Source organism: Patella vulgata, chromosome 7 (assembly GCF_932274485.2).
Source record: "Patella vulgata chromosome 7, xgPatVulg1.2, whole genome shotgun sequence".
Classification (NCBI taxonomy): Eukaryota; Metazoa; Mollusca; class Gastropoda; family Patellidae; genus Patella; species Patella vulgata.
This window is the reverse complement of record NC_065885.2, coordinates 63,798,865-63,814,026: the sequence shown is the minus strand read 5'-3', so window position 1 is coordinate 63,814,026 and position 15,162 is coordinate 63,798,865. Positions and strand designations below refer to the sequence as shown.

At 39.1% G+C, this 15,162-nt stretch overlaps 1 protein-coding gene across 1 annotated transcript in view; it reads left to right on the top strand.

The window, feature by feature from the left end:
- The first annotated feature begins 8,817 nt into the window (after positions 1 to 8,817).
- The window catches only part of LOC126827255 (mRNA-decapping enzyme 1B), an 83,089-nt gene continuing 76,744 nt past the window's right edge, over positions 8,818 to 15,162 (top strand). The window contains exon 1 of the mRNA XM_050556524.2: positions 8,818 to 8,949. Within this exon, the coding sequence (XP_050412481.1) occupies positions 8,830 to 8,949 (120 nt within the window). The 5' untranslated portion in view covers positions 8,818 to 8,829. The remainder of the gene's footprint in view (positions 8,950 to 15,162) is intronic.

The following is a 15,162-nucleotide window of genomic DNA, read 5'->3' as shown; positions in this document are numbered from 1 at the left end:
TGAAATGGGGTTTAACGTCCTACTGTTCTGCTCCTAAACTGGGCTAATGAAGACGGACATACGCCATACAATGTGCTATGAGGGAAATTGTGCCCGGGCAGCGGCGCTACGGCCTACTCTTATATCGAATTCCAACTGCCAAGGGATCTTTTACGTGCACGCCAATGTGTACACGGGGCCTCGGTTTTTCGTCCCATCCGAACGACTAGACAGCTGTCCTTGTCAGGCCCTCCGCCCTGCATCACTAACAAGTGGTACACGAATTGGGCTTTTTAGGCAGACCGTAAACCCCAAGAACAACAATAACAAGATGGGTAGCGGTTGGGGGCCAGTTCCTGATCCATTAAATAAAATTTGTGTTCTTTATCCTTTATCATCAGATGTTGGGATGGAATGGGCATTCAAAGCGCGAGATAATAATATAGACATTATGTGATATCACAATTAATGCCTTACATTCATCAAAAAACACCCACACCACTTTTCCTCTATTTTAGGCGGGGGGTTGGCTAGCCGAATAGTTAGCACGTGTATCATAAGGCCTGTCATTGAGTCAACTGGTGTGGTTTCGATTCCCCGGTTGTACGTGACAAGGATTAGGGTCGCCTGACCAACCTCGTGGGTTTTCTCCGGGTCCTCCGGTTTCCTCCCACTGCTAAAGACCCCTACGCGCAAGCGAATTATTGAAGTAATATTAAACCATATGTTAGTCCCGAAATGACCTAGTTTGTGTCGAGTGGACGTTAAACCCCATTTCTCTCTCTCTCTCTCTCTCTCTCTCTCTCTATTTTAGGCTCTTGTCAAGTTATTTGTGCCTCGGCGTATTGGGAAAAAAATAAACGAATAGTTTATGTGGTGAATTTCTTGATATTCTGGTGTTTGACACAGTCGCAGTCGTTTTTTGTTTTTCTAAGTTGCTTCCTTAAAGTTTCCTGCCAAAATGGTGCAGAAGTGATTTTATTGCATATTAGTAAAACTAAAATGTAGCGTAGTATGTACATGTATTTTATGTAAAATCCCAGTTTCTGTGTTTTGTCAAAATGACGATAGAGACCATGTATTTCTCAAAAGTTTTCAAGGCCAGGGTAAAAGACCCCCCCCCCCCTAAAAGACACGTTGTCTCAGGAACCTGGCAACCCCCCTCCTGCAGAAACTCCGGGATCCGCCCCTGTGTATGGCGTATACCCATCTTCATTAGACCAATAGGTACAGCATTATAGGACGCTAAACCCATTTCATTTCATTTTTGAACATAAATGCAGCCTCAAGCTCAACATACAGGTACATGTATATAAATATATATATCACGGGCCAATTACATAAATTTACCTGTATATACCTGTATAACCATGGTATATATATATATATATATATATATATATAATATATAACACGGTATTATTTATATACAAGGTAGTAAATATCAAGAATTTAGTGATAGGTTTCGTCTACATGTTTTTACCAGGAGTGGTATACATATCCATCTATCTATCTTCCTCTTCCTGGCAAAATGCCTTCTATAACATAACTCAAACTAATGGCGAGGGTCGGAGTCATCGCTTGAATAGTTAGTACCGTATATTAAACGTTATAGACTCGATTCCATTTTCTGGGTTAGGCTAAACACAAGCAACTACTACACAATAAATTGATACCACACAGATCATGTACACTTAACAAAACCCATCTGAATTAAAAACGGATATATTATCTCAACTTTTCTAAACAATGAATCTCTTTATAATATAACCATATGATAAATCTGAAAATATATCCTAACTTTAAGAGAATTCTAGTTATAACTTCGCTCGGTTATACAATGTAATTTGATTCCTGTGTATATCAAGTTCAATTATTAAATACCAATGAAAAAAAAAAGTTCATTAGACATCAGAAAACATATCACGATATAAAACCTGCCCCAAATGTACCTGAACCATTATTTTATACGGACATTCCGTAATACATTCCGAATTGTAGACTGCCATGTTTTGACGAGAGTACCGTTATCTCGGTTCTCCTTCGTTCTATTTCATTCAAGACCAAATTCTGGCATTCCAACCAAACCTGATACTTCATTAATGGCGACTAAAGTTCTCTAAAAGTTTCTTTTACACTTACCCGCTCCGACCGAAGCCATTTTCGAATGGGAAACTGATATACAACGTTCCCTATAAAATATTTTCTATCTCATGATTTCCTCCATTTTTGTGTTAACCAAAGTGATACGGCACTACATCCGGGTACCTGCATGCAACACCATTCTTGAGATTTTTTAGCAGATATGCTGAGGTCCAAATGATGCAATACACAATATTCGCAAAATCGCATTCCAAGATTTATTTTAGGATATCGACGGGGTCACCGAGGTAGAATGTCGTCTGCTTTGTTTGACGTTTGTTGTGCTCGACGTTCCAATTAGTATTCGGGAAAAGGGCTGGGCGTTAATTATTAAAGGCTCAATACCACTTTTGTTGTAACTGAATAATATGTCCCAATCTTTATTCTGGTCAACAAATTGTACTATTTTACAATATTTCAATTAATTGATGATACAAATTTCATCTTAACACACCTTATTTAAAAATTTTGAAAAATTCAACATATAATGGTTTGAAACGTCTAACGTAAACCTTTTCAAATGAAACTTCAATTTAAAAATATTTTCGAACCCTCGACTGGACAAGTAAAATAGGATGTAATGGATAATTTACACAACAGAGGACACTTAAACATCTAGTACTTAGATAGAGATATTATTTATTTTCTGGAGCTTTCAAGCCAGCAAGAGTGTTATTGTCCCTTTAAAGACGTCGCGATCCTGTTCCGTCGATGGTTTAAACTATAGAGGATTTTTAGTTTTAATGAATGAAAAATATCGTTAGTTGGCAGGTATATATGCCGTGACATAGTAGGCTTCATAGTTGTAGTAGTTTCTTCATTATATCACTCATTTACAAGAGAGAGAAAGAGAGAGAGAGAGAGAGAGAGAAATGGGGTTTAACTCCACTCGACACAAACTAGGTCATTTATGGACTAACATATGGTTTAATTTTATTTCAATAATTTTATTTCAATAATTCGCTTGCGCGTAGGGTTCTTTAGCAGTGGGAGGAAACTGGACGACCCAGAGAAAACCCACGAGGTTGGACAGGCGAACCTACTCCTTGTCACGTACAACCAGGGATTCGAAACCTCGCCAGTTGACTCAATGACAGGATAGGCCTTATAATACAGCGCGCACATGCTAACCATTCGGCCATCCCCCCCCCAAACACCTCAATTACAAGATAGGTAGACTAAAAATACGACTGTGTGTTAAAACAGTTAGTACTAAATGATAAGTCCAGCTCAATTTTTCCTCATAGGTCACGAGATGTAAACAGGGCTAGCACTAATCCCAACCCTAACCCAAACCCTAACCTATAATCTTGCCAACAATCACGTGCCCTAACCTTATTTACATCTTAACAACCTTAATTGACAAAACTTGAGCTGGCCTTAATAAATAGATTCAGCCGTGTTAAAACAGCCCCGCAGTATGTCAGTAAATTATAATACCTAAGTAAAATTCCGCCACATTAATATTGAGTGTGGTAGTAGCTAATAATAAAGTCAGTAATTGATTTTAATATTGAGTGTGATAGTAGCTAATAATAAAGTCAGTAATTGATTTTAATATAATACATTCGACACAAACTAGGTCATTTTGGGACTAACACATGGTTCAATTTTATTTCAATAATTCGCTTGAGCGTAGGGTTCTTTAGCAGGAGGAAACCAGAGGACCCGGAGAAAACCCACGAGGTTGGTCAGGCGATCCTAATCCTTGTCACGTACAACAAGAGAATCGAAACCCCGCCAGTTGACTCAATAACAGACCGTATGATACAGCATGGCGTGCACGTGCTAACCATTCGGCCATCAACCCCCCAAGAATGGTTATGATGATGATCCTGAAATGGGGTTTTACGTCCTACTTTTCTGTACCGACTGGGCCAATGAAGACGGGCATACTCCATAAAGTGTGCTATGAGGGAAATTTTGCTCAGGTAGGGGCGGTACTCTTATTTCGAATTCCACCTGTCAAGGATTCTTTTACGTCCACGTCAATGTGTACTCGGGACCCAGATTTTTCTTCCTATCCGAACGACTACACGCTGACCCCGTCCTGCAACACTTACAAGGGTACATGCTGGTAAATCCGGGGGAACTTTCGTGGCCAACACCGGGGTCAAGCACCGGTCCTCCTAGTAAGCGATCAAGCACCTTACTCACTGAGCCACCGCGGCTCACAGGTTATGCCAAAAGTAAGCTTATATAGATGCAGGTAAGAGAGAGAGAGAGAGAGAGAGAGAGAAATGGGGTTTAACGTCCACTCGACACAAACTAGGTCATTTCGGGACTCTATGGTCTAACTTTATTTCAATAATTCGCTTGCGCGTAGGGGTCTTTAGCAGTGGGAGGAAACCGGAGGACCCGGAGAAAAACCACGAGGTTGGACAGGCGACCCTACTCCTTGCCACGTACAACCGGGGATTCGAAACCACGCCAGTTGACTCAATGACAGACTTTATGATACAGCGCACGCACGCTAACCATTCAGCCATCCAACCCACCCCCCACCTCTAATGCAGGTAAGATTATGATGTTTCGCAATTCATACCTTATTTTCTTTATGTTTTCTCCGGGTCCTCCAATTTCCTCCCACTGCGAATTATTGAAATAAAATTGAACCATGTTAGTCCCGAAATGACCTTTTATGTCGAGTAGACTTTAAATCCCATCTTTAAATCCCAGGCTCGCTAGCCTGGAGGTCGGGTGTTCGATCCCTGCATTGGCCGAGAAAGTTCAGGACGGAGGGCCTGACAAGGACAGCTGTCTAGTCCTTTGGATGAGATGAAAAACTGAGGTCCTATGTATCCATTGGAATGCACGTAAAAGATCCCTTGGCAGTTGGAATTCAATATAAGAGTCCTACTGTTCTGCTCCTAACCTGGGCTAATGAAGACAGACATACGCCATACAGTGTGCTATGAGGGAAATTTCGCCCGGGCAGCGGTGCTACGGCCTACTCTTATATCGAATTCCAAATGCCAAGGGATCTTTTACGTGAACGCCAATGTGTACACGGGACCTCGGTTTTTTGTACCATCCGAACGACTAGACAGCTGTCTTTGTCAGGCCCTCCATCCTGCACCACTGACAAGGAAAAACAACGCCGGAAAATCTGGATGAACTTTCTCGGCCAATACAGGGATCACCACCCGATTTCCAGGGTCGCGAGCCAGCGTCTTACCTACTTAGCCACATGATCCCCTCATGAAGATTAAAGTAATGATGCGTGATTTGTGTTTTTCGCTAAAATATCAAATTCCTCACGGCTTCATCCACGTTAATATGTTCTGTTTTGGTTCACAGAAATAAAGATGGCGACCATCTTACACAGGAAGCAGCATTGATCTGATCAATGGAATTTTCATTTCGTCATATCTTTGTAAATACTGAACGGAATTGAGTCATGTTATTGTCATATATAGCTCCTATTACTTACTCAATATTCTACTTTACCTCGGGATTGGGTGAACTTCACGATAGATTTTCGTTTTGAAGGACTCTTAATAAATAAAACCAATCCTGGGCTCTTATTCACGAAAACTTAAACTAAGAAAACAATCGAAATTTTAAGAAATACTGCAATTCAATTGGCTGACCAATATGCAAATTGGATATATGCAAATTGATTTTACTGGTCAGCCAATCGAATTGCAGTATTTCTTAAAATTTCGATTGTATCGTGAATAAGGGCCCAGGACAATCCTAGAATAAACAGGGGGATCACGTGGTTTCCCCTTGTCAGTGATGCAGGACGGAGGGCCTGACAAGGACAGCTGTCTAGTCGTTCGGATGGGACAAAAAACTGAGGTCCCATGTATATATTGGAATGCACGTAAATATCCCATGGCAGTTGGAATTCGATATAAGAGTAGGCGATAGTGCCGCTGCCCGGGCAAAATTTCCCTCATAGCACACCGTACACATTGGCGTGCACGTAAAAGATCTCTTGGCAGTTGGAATTCGATATAAGAGTAGGCGGTAGTGCCGCTGCCCGGGCAAAATTTCCCTCATAGCACACTGTATGGCGTATGCCCGTCTTCATAAGCCCAGTTTAGGAGCAGAACAGTAGGATGTTAAACCCCATTTCATTTCATTTCTAGAATAAACAACACAACATTATTGTATGATGTCATCAAGAGGAGACATATAAGAAGTAAACGAATGGGTCCAAGAACATTATGGCACACCATATTCAAGTGATATAGAATCTAATTGAGAGAAATCTATTATCACACATTGATGACGACCATTCATATAAAATATTATTTGATTTAGTAGGCTACATTCCAAGGCACTGCAAGATCCTTTCCAAATGATCTTGCAGCACTGAATTGTCAATCGTCTCAAATAAAATTGAACCATATGTTAGTCCTGAAATGGCCTAGTTGGTGTATAGGGATAGCTTGAGAGAGATGGGGTTTAACGTCCACTCGACACAAGCTAGGTCATTTTGGGATAATAAAATAAAACCAAGTACGAACAATCCAAACCATAAGACAGAATTGGAAGTCCTAAAAAATGTTATAGGCAAAATAGTGTATTCAAGCAAAATAGTGTAATCAGCAAATGGACTGCTCCTCGTGTACAGAATACACGACAAACAGTGGTAACAGGTGTCCGGAAGAGTAAGCTACCCTGCCTGGCACCACACCCGCCATAGCTGCATCCAAACTATTAGGCGAAATGGGACTAACATGTGGTTTCAATTTTATTTCAATAAAACGCTTGCGCGTAGGGGTCCTTAGCAGTGGGAGGAAACCGGAGGATCCAGCGAAAACCCAGGAGGTTGGAGAGGTGACCCTACTCCTTGTCACGTACAACCGGGGATTCGAAACCACGCCAGTTGACTCAATGACAGGGCTTATGATACAGCGCGCACGTGCTAACCAATCGGCCATTCACCCCCCACCCCGCCCAAATTTGAGATGGATCTGTTTAAAAATGTAGCTCCTCGTGTTAACAGCAAAAGGTTGGGGGATAATTTTCATTAAAGATAGCAAAGCAAAGCATGGAAATACACCCACACAGCTGCTATATCTTGACAGAAGCTTTTCTGAAAGGGAGTTGACCAAGTCAAATGTGATATTTCTGCAAATGGGGGATAACTCTGGATGGGAAAATCTCAGAATGCTGAATACTAATATATACTATTCAAAAAAAGTAGGGGATATTTGATTTTTAAGTGTTATTAAAGTCACCTAATGAAACTGACGAAGAAACAAATGACAAAATGAAATGAAGTTCACATTCATCGATTTATTCCAAATGATCGTTAGACTAAGTAAGGCACAGACTGACCATTATAAGGGTAAAATGATACCCGGGGTCAAACAGCAAAGTTACCACAGCATCACAACCAAGGCAGTAACGGGTAAATCCTCCTCTGTTTGCCAAACAAGCATTGATCCGACGTGGCATACTCCTAATGAGACGTCTAAGGTCATTTTGGTCCAGATTGTCCCATTCCTGTTGCAACGCAGCAGCAAGTTCTTGGACATTGGCAGGACGTTGTTGACGTTGACGTAACCTCTGTCCAAGCATGTCCCAGACATGCTCGATGGGGGAGAGGTCGGGACTCAGTGCTGGCCAAGGTAATGTGGTGATGTTCTGTTGTTGGAGGTAACTTGTAACGATCCTGGCCCTGTGACATCTTGCGTTGTCATCCTGGAAGATGAAACGGCGGCCATGACGTCGTGCGAACGGCACAACATGGACTGCCAAGATGTTGTCCCGGTAGTACTGGCCTGTAACACGCCCTGCAACAACATGTAAAGTCGTTCTTCCAGCAACAGTGATGCCTCCCCACACCATAACAGAACCACCCCCAAATCGATCATGTCTGATGACGTTAACGTCTTGGAAGCGTTCGTTTCGACGACGCCACACCCTCCTAAGTCTGTCCAAAAAATCAACAGTGAACCTTGACTCATCTGAAAACATCACATTGCTCCAGCGTCGATTATCCCAGTGTTGACGATCCCTACACCAACGACGTCTTGCCTGAATGTGATGATCTCTCAAACAAGGGATCACGCGAGGACGTCGGGCGCGAAGGTGACCCCTATGCAGTCGATTCCGAATCGTCTGGCCACTCACTCTCACACCAGTGTCTGTTTGAAGACGAGCGCTGATCTGATTTGCTGTGATGACACGATTTCTCAAGGCCAAGGTACGGATAAATCGATCCTGGGCTTGAGTTGTCGCCCTTGGTCGACCTGAGCGTGGTCTGTCCTGTACAGATTGTGTATCACGGTATCTATTTGAAAGGAATCGGTTAAAAAAAAATATGGTTTTCACAAGTTTTTCGGCAAAGGGGAATACCGATAGGGTTCGTCCCCTCATGACCACTATGCTTCACACCCAATTTGAGAATAACCGGTAAAAACAGCATGCGCACTAATTTTGTGGCTATCTTGTAGATCAGGTTGATGGAAATTAATGGTTATTTCTGATGTCCAGGGTCATTAAGTGCATGACGGTTAGCTTTTGTAGCGGCGTTTTTTTGTTTGCGAAAATATTGAAAGAAAATAATTCATCTTATAAAAAATGATAGATAGTGGTTATTTCCATATAAACTATTTATTATTGGCATATAAATATTTATATGAATTATTCTACAAAATTTTCCAGCATTAATAACCATAAGCTGACGAGTAAATATTCGCTGCGCAATAGAACGTCGCAAGTGCGGGGCTATTATTGAAAACAATTATGGCGGAAAGTCGAATGAATTTGGCTGCATTACAGCAGAGAGACCCATTTATTACCGATATTATTGACACGGCATCACAAGTGGCATTATATTCTTTTAGTTCCAAAACCAACAAATGGGTAAGTGGATTGTCAATGTGTGACTAGCTTTGTACATTGTTATACGCAGCCTCTAACATACGGTAAAGTCAGTGTAGGCCTATCATCTGATATTTTCAAGAACGAAGAAACTCGTTCATCATCATCATGCAGCATCCGCTACCCTGTTTTAATCGGTACTTAGGCTATGTATGTGTTGTTGGCGTTGTCTGGATAGGAGAATATATGATGATCTTTCCCTTTTTCATCACACTTGAACACAACCCACTCATTTACATGTCTGCCAACGGCCCAACACTGATACTGATTGCCGTAGTTCGTCTTTTATTTCTTATTACAGCCAATGTTATGTTGCATGTTTTCTGATGTTACCTGGGGTGCAGGCTGTTTCGTAACCTGGATGTTTCGTACTTAGTTCATTCGTACCTCACTTCGTACCTCAAATTGATTCGTACCTTTTCCTATGTTGTTGAAATCAGTTGAAAGAAATTGAATATGCCGAACTAGAATTAGAATATGCACGAGATTTGGACCTCAAATTGAATAGTTCCCTTTCCTAAATCCAAAGGCTAAATTTATAAAAATGGCAGCCAAACGAGAATTAGAATACACACGTGATTTGTACCTCAAATTGATTCGTATCTTTTCCTACATGTTGTTGAAATGAATTGAAAGGAATTAAAATAAATCTATATGTTGTTGAAAGAAATTGAAATAATAAACGATTACCTGCCTTTCTTTTGAATCTGGTGTTGATTATCGAACCCATTCAATGCCATTCAGCTCAGTGAGTTGTGATTATTGACGACAATTGAGCAGTTTAAAAAACGATTGAAAAAGTATTTAATCTAGGGTTGATTATTGAACCCATTCTGCTGAGTGAGTTGGGATTTGTGATTATTGACGACAACTGATTGGTGGTTGTTAAAGCGGTTAAAAACTATTGAATATATATACATGTACTAAGAATTCCAAAATCAATTTAACTCATTATAAGGTGAAACTGCATGCTTTCTGATATGGTTGAGTTATTTCAATTTGAGCCTAGAAATAGAATGCAGCAATTAAGTCTCCAAAAGGTGCCTACGTGTTAAGATGGGCGTATGTGTTTCTTTGATCTGTTATACCATGGACCATATACGGTCATATCACAGGGTAATTCTGTTATTGAAACCCAACTGCATGAAAATGGCTTTCGATCGTAACCGATGTAAATTTAGAGAAATGCTGAAGCAATTTTAGTATAAATGTATCCTTTGTGTGCGAATTACTACTATTATATTGGGCAGGCTGTGTAATACAAATTTAGCGTAGCCGTTGGATTTGATCAAATCGTTTCACCTTTATTTCAATTTCTTTTAACTGATTTCAACAACATAGGAAAAGGTACGAATCAATTTGAGGTACTAAGTGAAGTACGAAACGGCTCATGTGAGGTACGAATGAACTAAGTACAAAACAGCCAGGTTACATACGGATGTCAGCTGTTTCATAACCTGGCTGTTTCGTACTTAGTTCATTCGTACCTCACATGAGCCGTTTCGTACTTCACTTAGTACCTCAAATTGATTCGTACCTTTTCCTATGTTGTTAAAATCAGTTAAAAGAAATTGAAATAAAGGTGAAACGATTTGATCAAATCCAACGGCTACGCTGAATTTATAAAAGTGGCTGCCGAGCCATAATTAGAATATGCACGAGATTAGTTTGATTTCCTAAATGTGTTTGAAAGAAATTGAAATAAAGGTGAAACATAATGAAACGATTTGATCAAATCCAACGGCTGCGCTAAATTTTTAAAAATAATGGCCGAACGAGCATTAGCTATGATGATTTAATAACAAAAAGCAAATTTTATGCATTGATAATTACATGAATATGAAACATTTAAACCATATACCACAGCCTGTTAAAATATTGAAAAGAACACTTTTTTTTTTTATAAAAATGGCTGCCGAACGAGAATTAGCTTCGATGATTTAATAACAAAAAAGCAAACTATATGCATTGAAAAAAAATATAGAAATTTCCATATTTATATTACACAGCCTGTCCAATAGAAGTAATTCACACACAAAGGATATATTTAAACTAAAATTGCTTCAGCATTTCACTAAATTTACATGGGTTATGATCGAAAGGCATTTTCATGTAGTTGGGTTTCAATAACAGAATTACCCTGTGATATAACCGTATATACGGTCAGTGATATAACAGATCAAAGAAACGCATACACGCCCATCTTCACATGTAGGCACCTGTTGGAGACTTGCTGTGTTCTATTTTTAGGCTCAAATAACCCAATCATATCAGAAAGCATGCAGTTCCACCTTACAGTGAGTTAAATTGATTTAAGGTTTATTATGTAATGAATAATACATTGCGTGTTACATGTACATTTTGGAATTCTTAGTATATATTCAATCATTTTTAACCGCTTTAACAATCACCAATCAATTATCGTCAATAATCACAATCACAACTCACTCAGCAGAATGTGTTCAATAATCAACACCAGGTTAAATACTTTTTCAATTGTTTTTTTAAACTGCTTTAACAATCATCAATCAATTATCGTCAATAATCACAACTCACTCAGCAGAATGGGTTCGATAATCAACACCAGATTAAAAAAAAAAGGCAGTTAATCGTTTATTATTTCAATTTATTTCAACAACATATAGATTTATTTTAATTTCTTTCAATTTATTTCAACAACATACATGTATAGGTAAAGGTACGAATCAATTTGTCAAGGGATCTTTTACATGCATTCCAATGTATACACTGGATCTCAATTTTTTGTCCTTGAAAGACCCTCCGTCCTGCACCACTGACAAGGGGAAACCATGTCGGAAAATCCGGATGAACTTTCTCGGCCATTGCAGGGATCGAACACCTGACCTCCAGGCTAGCGAGCCAGCGTCTTAACCACCCAGCCACCGTGGCTTCCAAAAGGAATATGAACAGTCCTACTGCACCGTGTTGAAGAATAATCCCAGTTAAGTTACATGTATCACATCGGGTTAGACTATTACCCAATATCCATGACAAAACACAACAAGGTATATGGAATTCACTGTTATTTAATAACAACGTTTCGTAACACATACAGGTCATGTTTTCAAGTTAATGTTAAATATTCATCTAGTCAGCCTATTTATACATATTACCCCATATACATGTACCACCACATACAGTAGCATGACATTTTGGTCCCTCGACCTTTCAGACTCAACAAAATCTTTCCTTTCGGACTACATACAAATGTACATGCATATCATTGTACTACCCCTTAATGACGTAAAAAGGGCATATTACTTGGATTATTAAATTGCATATGAAGCACATTTTTACATCATTATGAGGTAAATAATAATTTAAATAGCATCTTTAACTATGATTATTAACAACTATCTGCTTGAAATTGTACAATGGATTTTATTTAGCCTGAAGTCCGAAGGTGATTTCAAACATATACACATAGCTAAGTTTTTAATAATCATGATTAAACATTATGGACACTAGCACTTCAATCTAAACGATCAGTACAACCCCGGTAAGCGAGCTAGCGACCCCGGTAACAAATTTGGCACCCCGCCAATTTGTCAAGCCTCTGTACAACCCCGGTAAGCGAGCTACCGACCCCGGTAACAAATTCGAAAAACCCCGCCAAGGGGCCAACCCCGGTAACCCCGCCAATTAGTAACCATAGAAACCCCACCAGGGTTTCGGAATAGTATAAATAAAAACGCCTAACACGTAAGTCCAATCAGTCTGATTCTGAAGAGTTCAATACAAACGAAACTAGTCACTGACATTCGGGATAACCAGGTCTTCATAGCCACCTTTTCTCTTATATTATCATGATTAAACATACACTATGCAAGAGCTAAATCTGCCTATTGCAGGTCTTTCTTTAGGCCTGAAATGTTATCTAAATTATTAATTAGACATTAATTAAAGCTACGTTCCCAGAAAGTATTTATCGGGTGGTTATTTTCAAAAAAAGTATGGCAATTTTGGTATATACATGTATGGAAAGTATAAATATCCAATTTTACTAGAAAAATACTGGATTCCCTGAAAAACACTCATGGAGCACATACAGGACAAATATGTAAGGGTTTCCCCAATCAACAGCCCGACCATTAGGAGTATCTGCACACGTGACCGAAGGTTGCACGCGAAGATTGAGCGCTTGATGTACGTTTTGATAAACTTTATGAAGAATTAGACGTACAACACTTTCTGAGATAAAAATCGCAGAAAAAGCCGCGGGCAGTTGATAATCCGAAAATTTAATTAGGCTTCGATATTTGTAATAAATAGTCGGCGATTAAACACAACATCGTCTTGTGTATGCAGTAAATTCTCCTCCAACTTCGCTTGCGTTGCTAGATACTGAGAGAGGTAAGTCACGTGACACAAACATCACCTCTTTTGATCGATTTTTTATAGACAGGGTATTCCCTGACAATTGCAATGTTTTGAGAAGGATTTGAAGCAAAATTATGATAAATTAATTAGTTTGAATATGTTTTTAGTCCAAATACATGTATATCATCAAATCACCCAGTTTGTACCCGGGAATGTATCTTTAACTTATCCAGACCATAATCAACTCTCAATGGCATCGGATTTCTCTGATATTAAATAGATTAGACAATTCAGCCATATTTTGATTTAAGCTAAAAAAAATCAGTTACATGCATGTTCGATGAAATAAGCGAAAAGTCTCTTTCGAATGGCATTTTCTAGCGTCTGGTTATTCCAGTCTACACCAGTAGTATTTATTGCGCATGCTCTCCAGATATGAATTTTGCTTCATCATTTGACATGACTTGTGGAATATGTGTAGCCCCGTTCCTCGAGTCCCTTGTTACAAATGGCGTTGAAACGCATCGTGTACCAATGGTAAAATGTGTATTTTGTCTTAGATATTGGATATCAGAAGCCCATCTTTCTGGTAAGATCACAACATCATTGCTGATTTTCAATGTCGAAGACTGTGGATGATATTGAATTAGAGACTTGGCTACTTTAAATAACTGATGCAGATTTAGGTTTGAAATAAATGTACTATGTGGTGTAAGGGGAGACAATCGAGGTCAATGGAAGAGTTATTTCCCTTTAATAACTAGACCATTTATTATTCATTGTACAGTACATGTAGATATGTGATTCATTCAAAAATCTAGACAATCTAAGTATTTTTTGTAAATAAAGGGTTAAAACTTGTAGCTTTGATCTGTAATTAAATGAATTTAATTCTTTCTTTAAAGATACAATCCCACAAAAGTAATTATCGGCCAGTTATTTCCAATAAAATTATGGCAAGTTTGGTACATGTACCTACATGTATACGTATGAAATAGAGACACCCAATCTTACTAGAAAAATACTGGATACCTTGAAAAACACCCATGGGGCACACATTTGACAGAAGTATAAGGATATTCCTTGAGCAAGGACTGTACAATATAAAAACATTTAAAATTCCATAAAATTTCGTGATTTCTCATAAAATGGAAAAAGATCATAAAAAAATATATTTTTCACAAAATGAGGCGAACATTTTTTCAAAATCTATAATTAACAATTAAATTTCTACTCCCAATAATAAATTTCTATACTAATAAATCCGGATGTGAATAAGAAATTCATCCAGACATTTTATGACCCCGGCTTGCTGCTCTTTCATTTTTTATCTGATACACAGGGGCGGGCGCCCAAACATACATGTACTATCTAGGATTAACACAGTACTTATACAATTTAAGTTCAACAAGTTACGTAGCAAAGTTTTAAATTATAACCCTGTGTAGCCAATCTAGTGGTCATATTATGAGTAGAAACTTTCAGTATTTTCTGTCAAAAACATTGTAATTACACCAAGCCTAGAAATAGGGCACTTGTCTGAAGAAGTTTTTCCAGTGACTTCGCCAAAGGGGTAGAACATTGGGACCCGCTACCATCTCTGACGGAATTTAATCGAGGCTATTGATTTCGGCATCGAGCTTATTGACAGCTTTTGCAGCTAAAATGAAATGAAATGGGGTTTAACGTTCTACTCTTATGCTCCGAACAGGGCTGATGAAGACGGGCATACGCTGTGTTGAAACAGTTTTTAAAGAACTGGACCTCATTTTTACGTCCCATCTGAATGACTACACATTGTCCCTTGACAGGCCCTCGATCCTACAAGAGGGAACAATGTCGCAAAATCCTGAT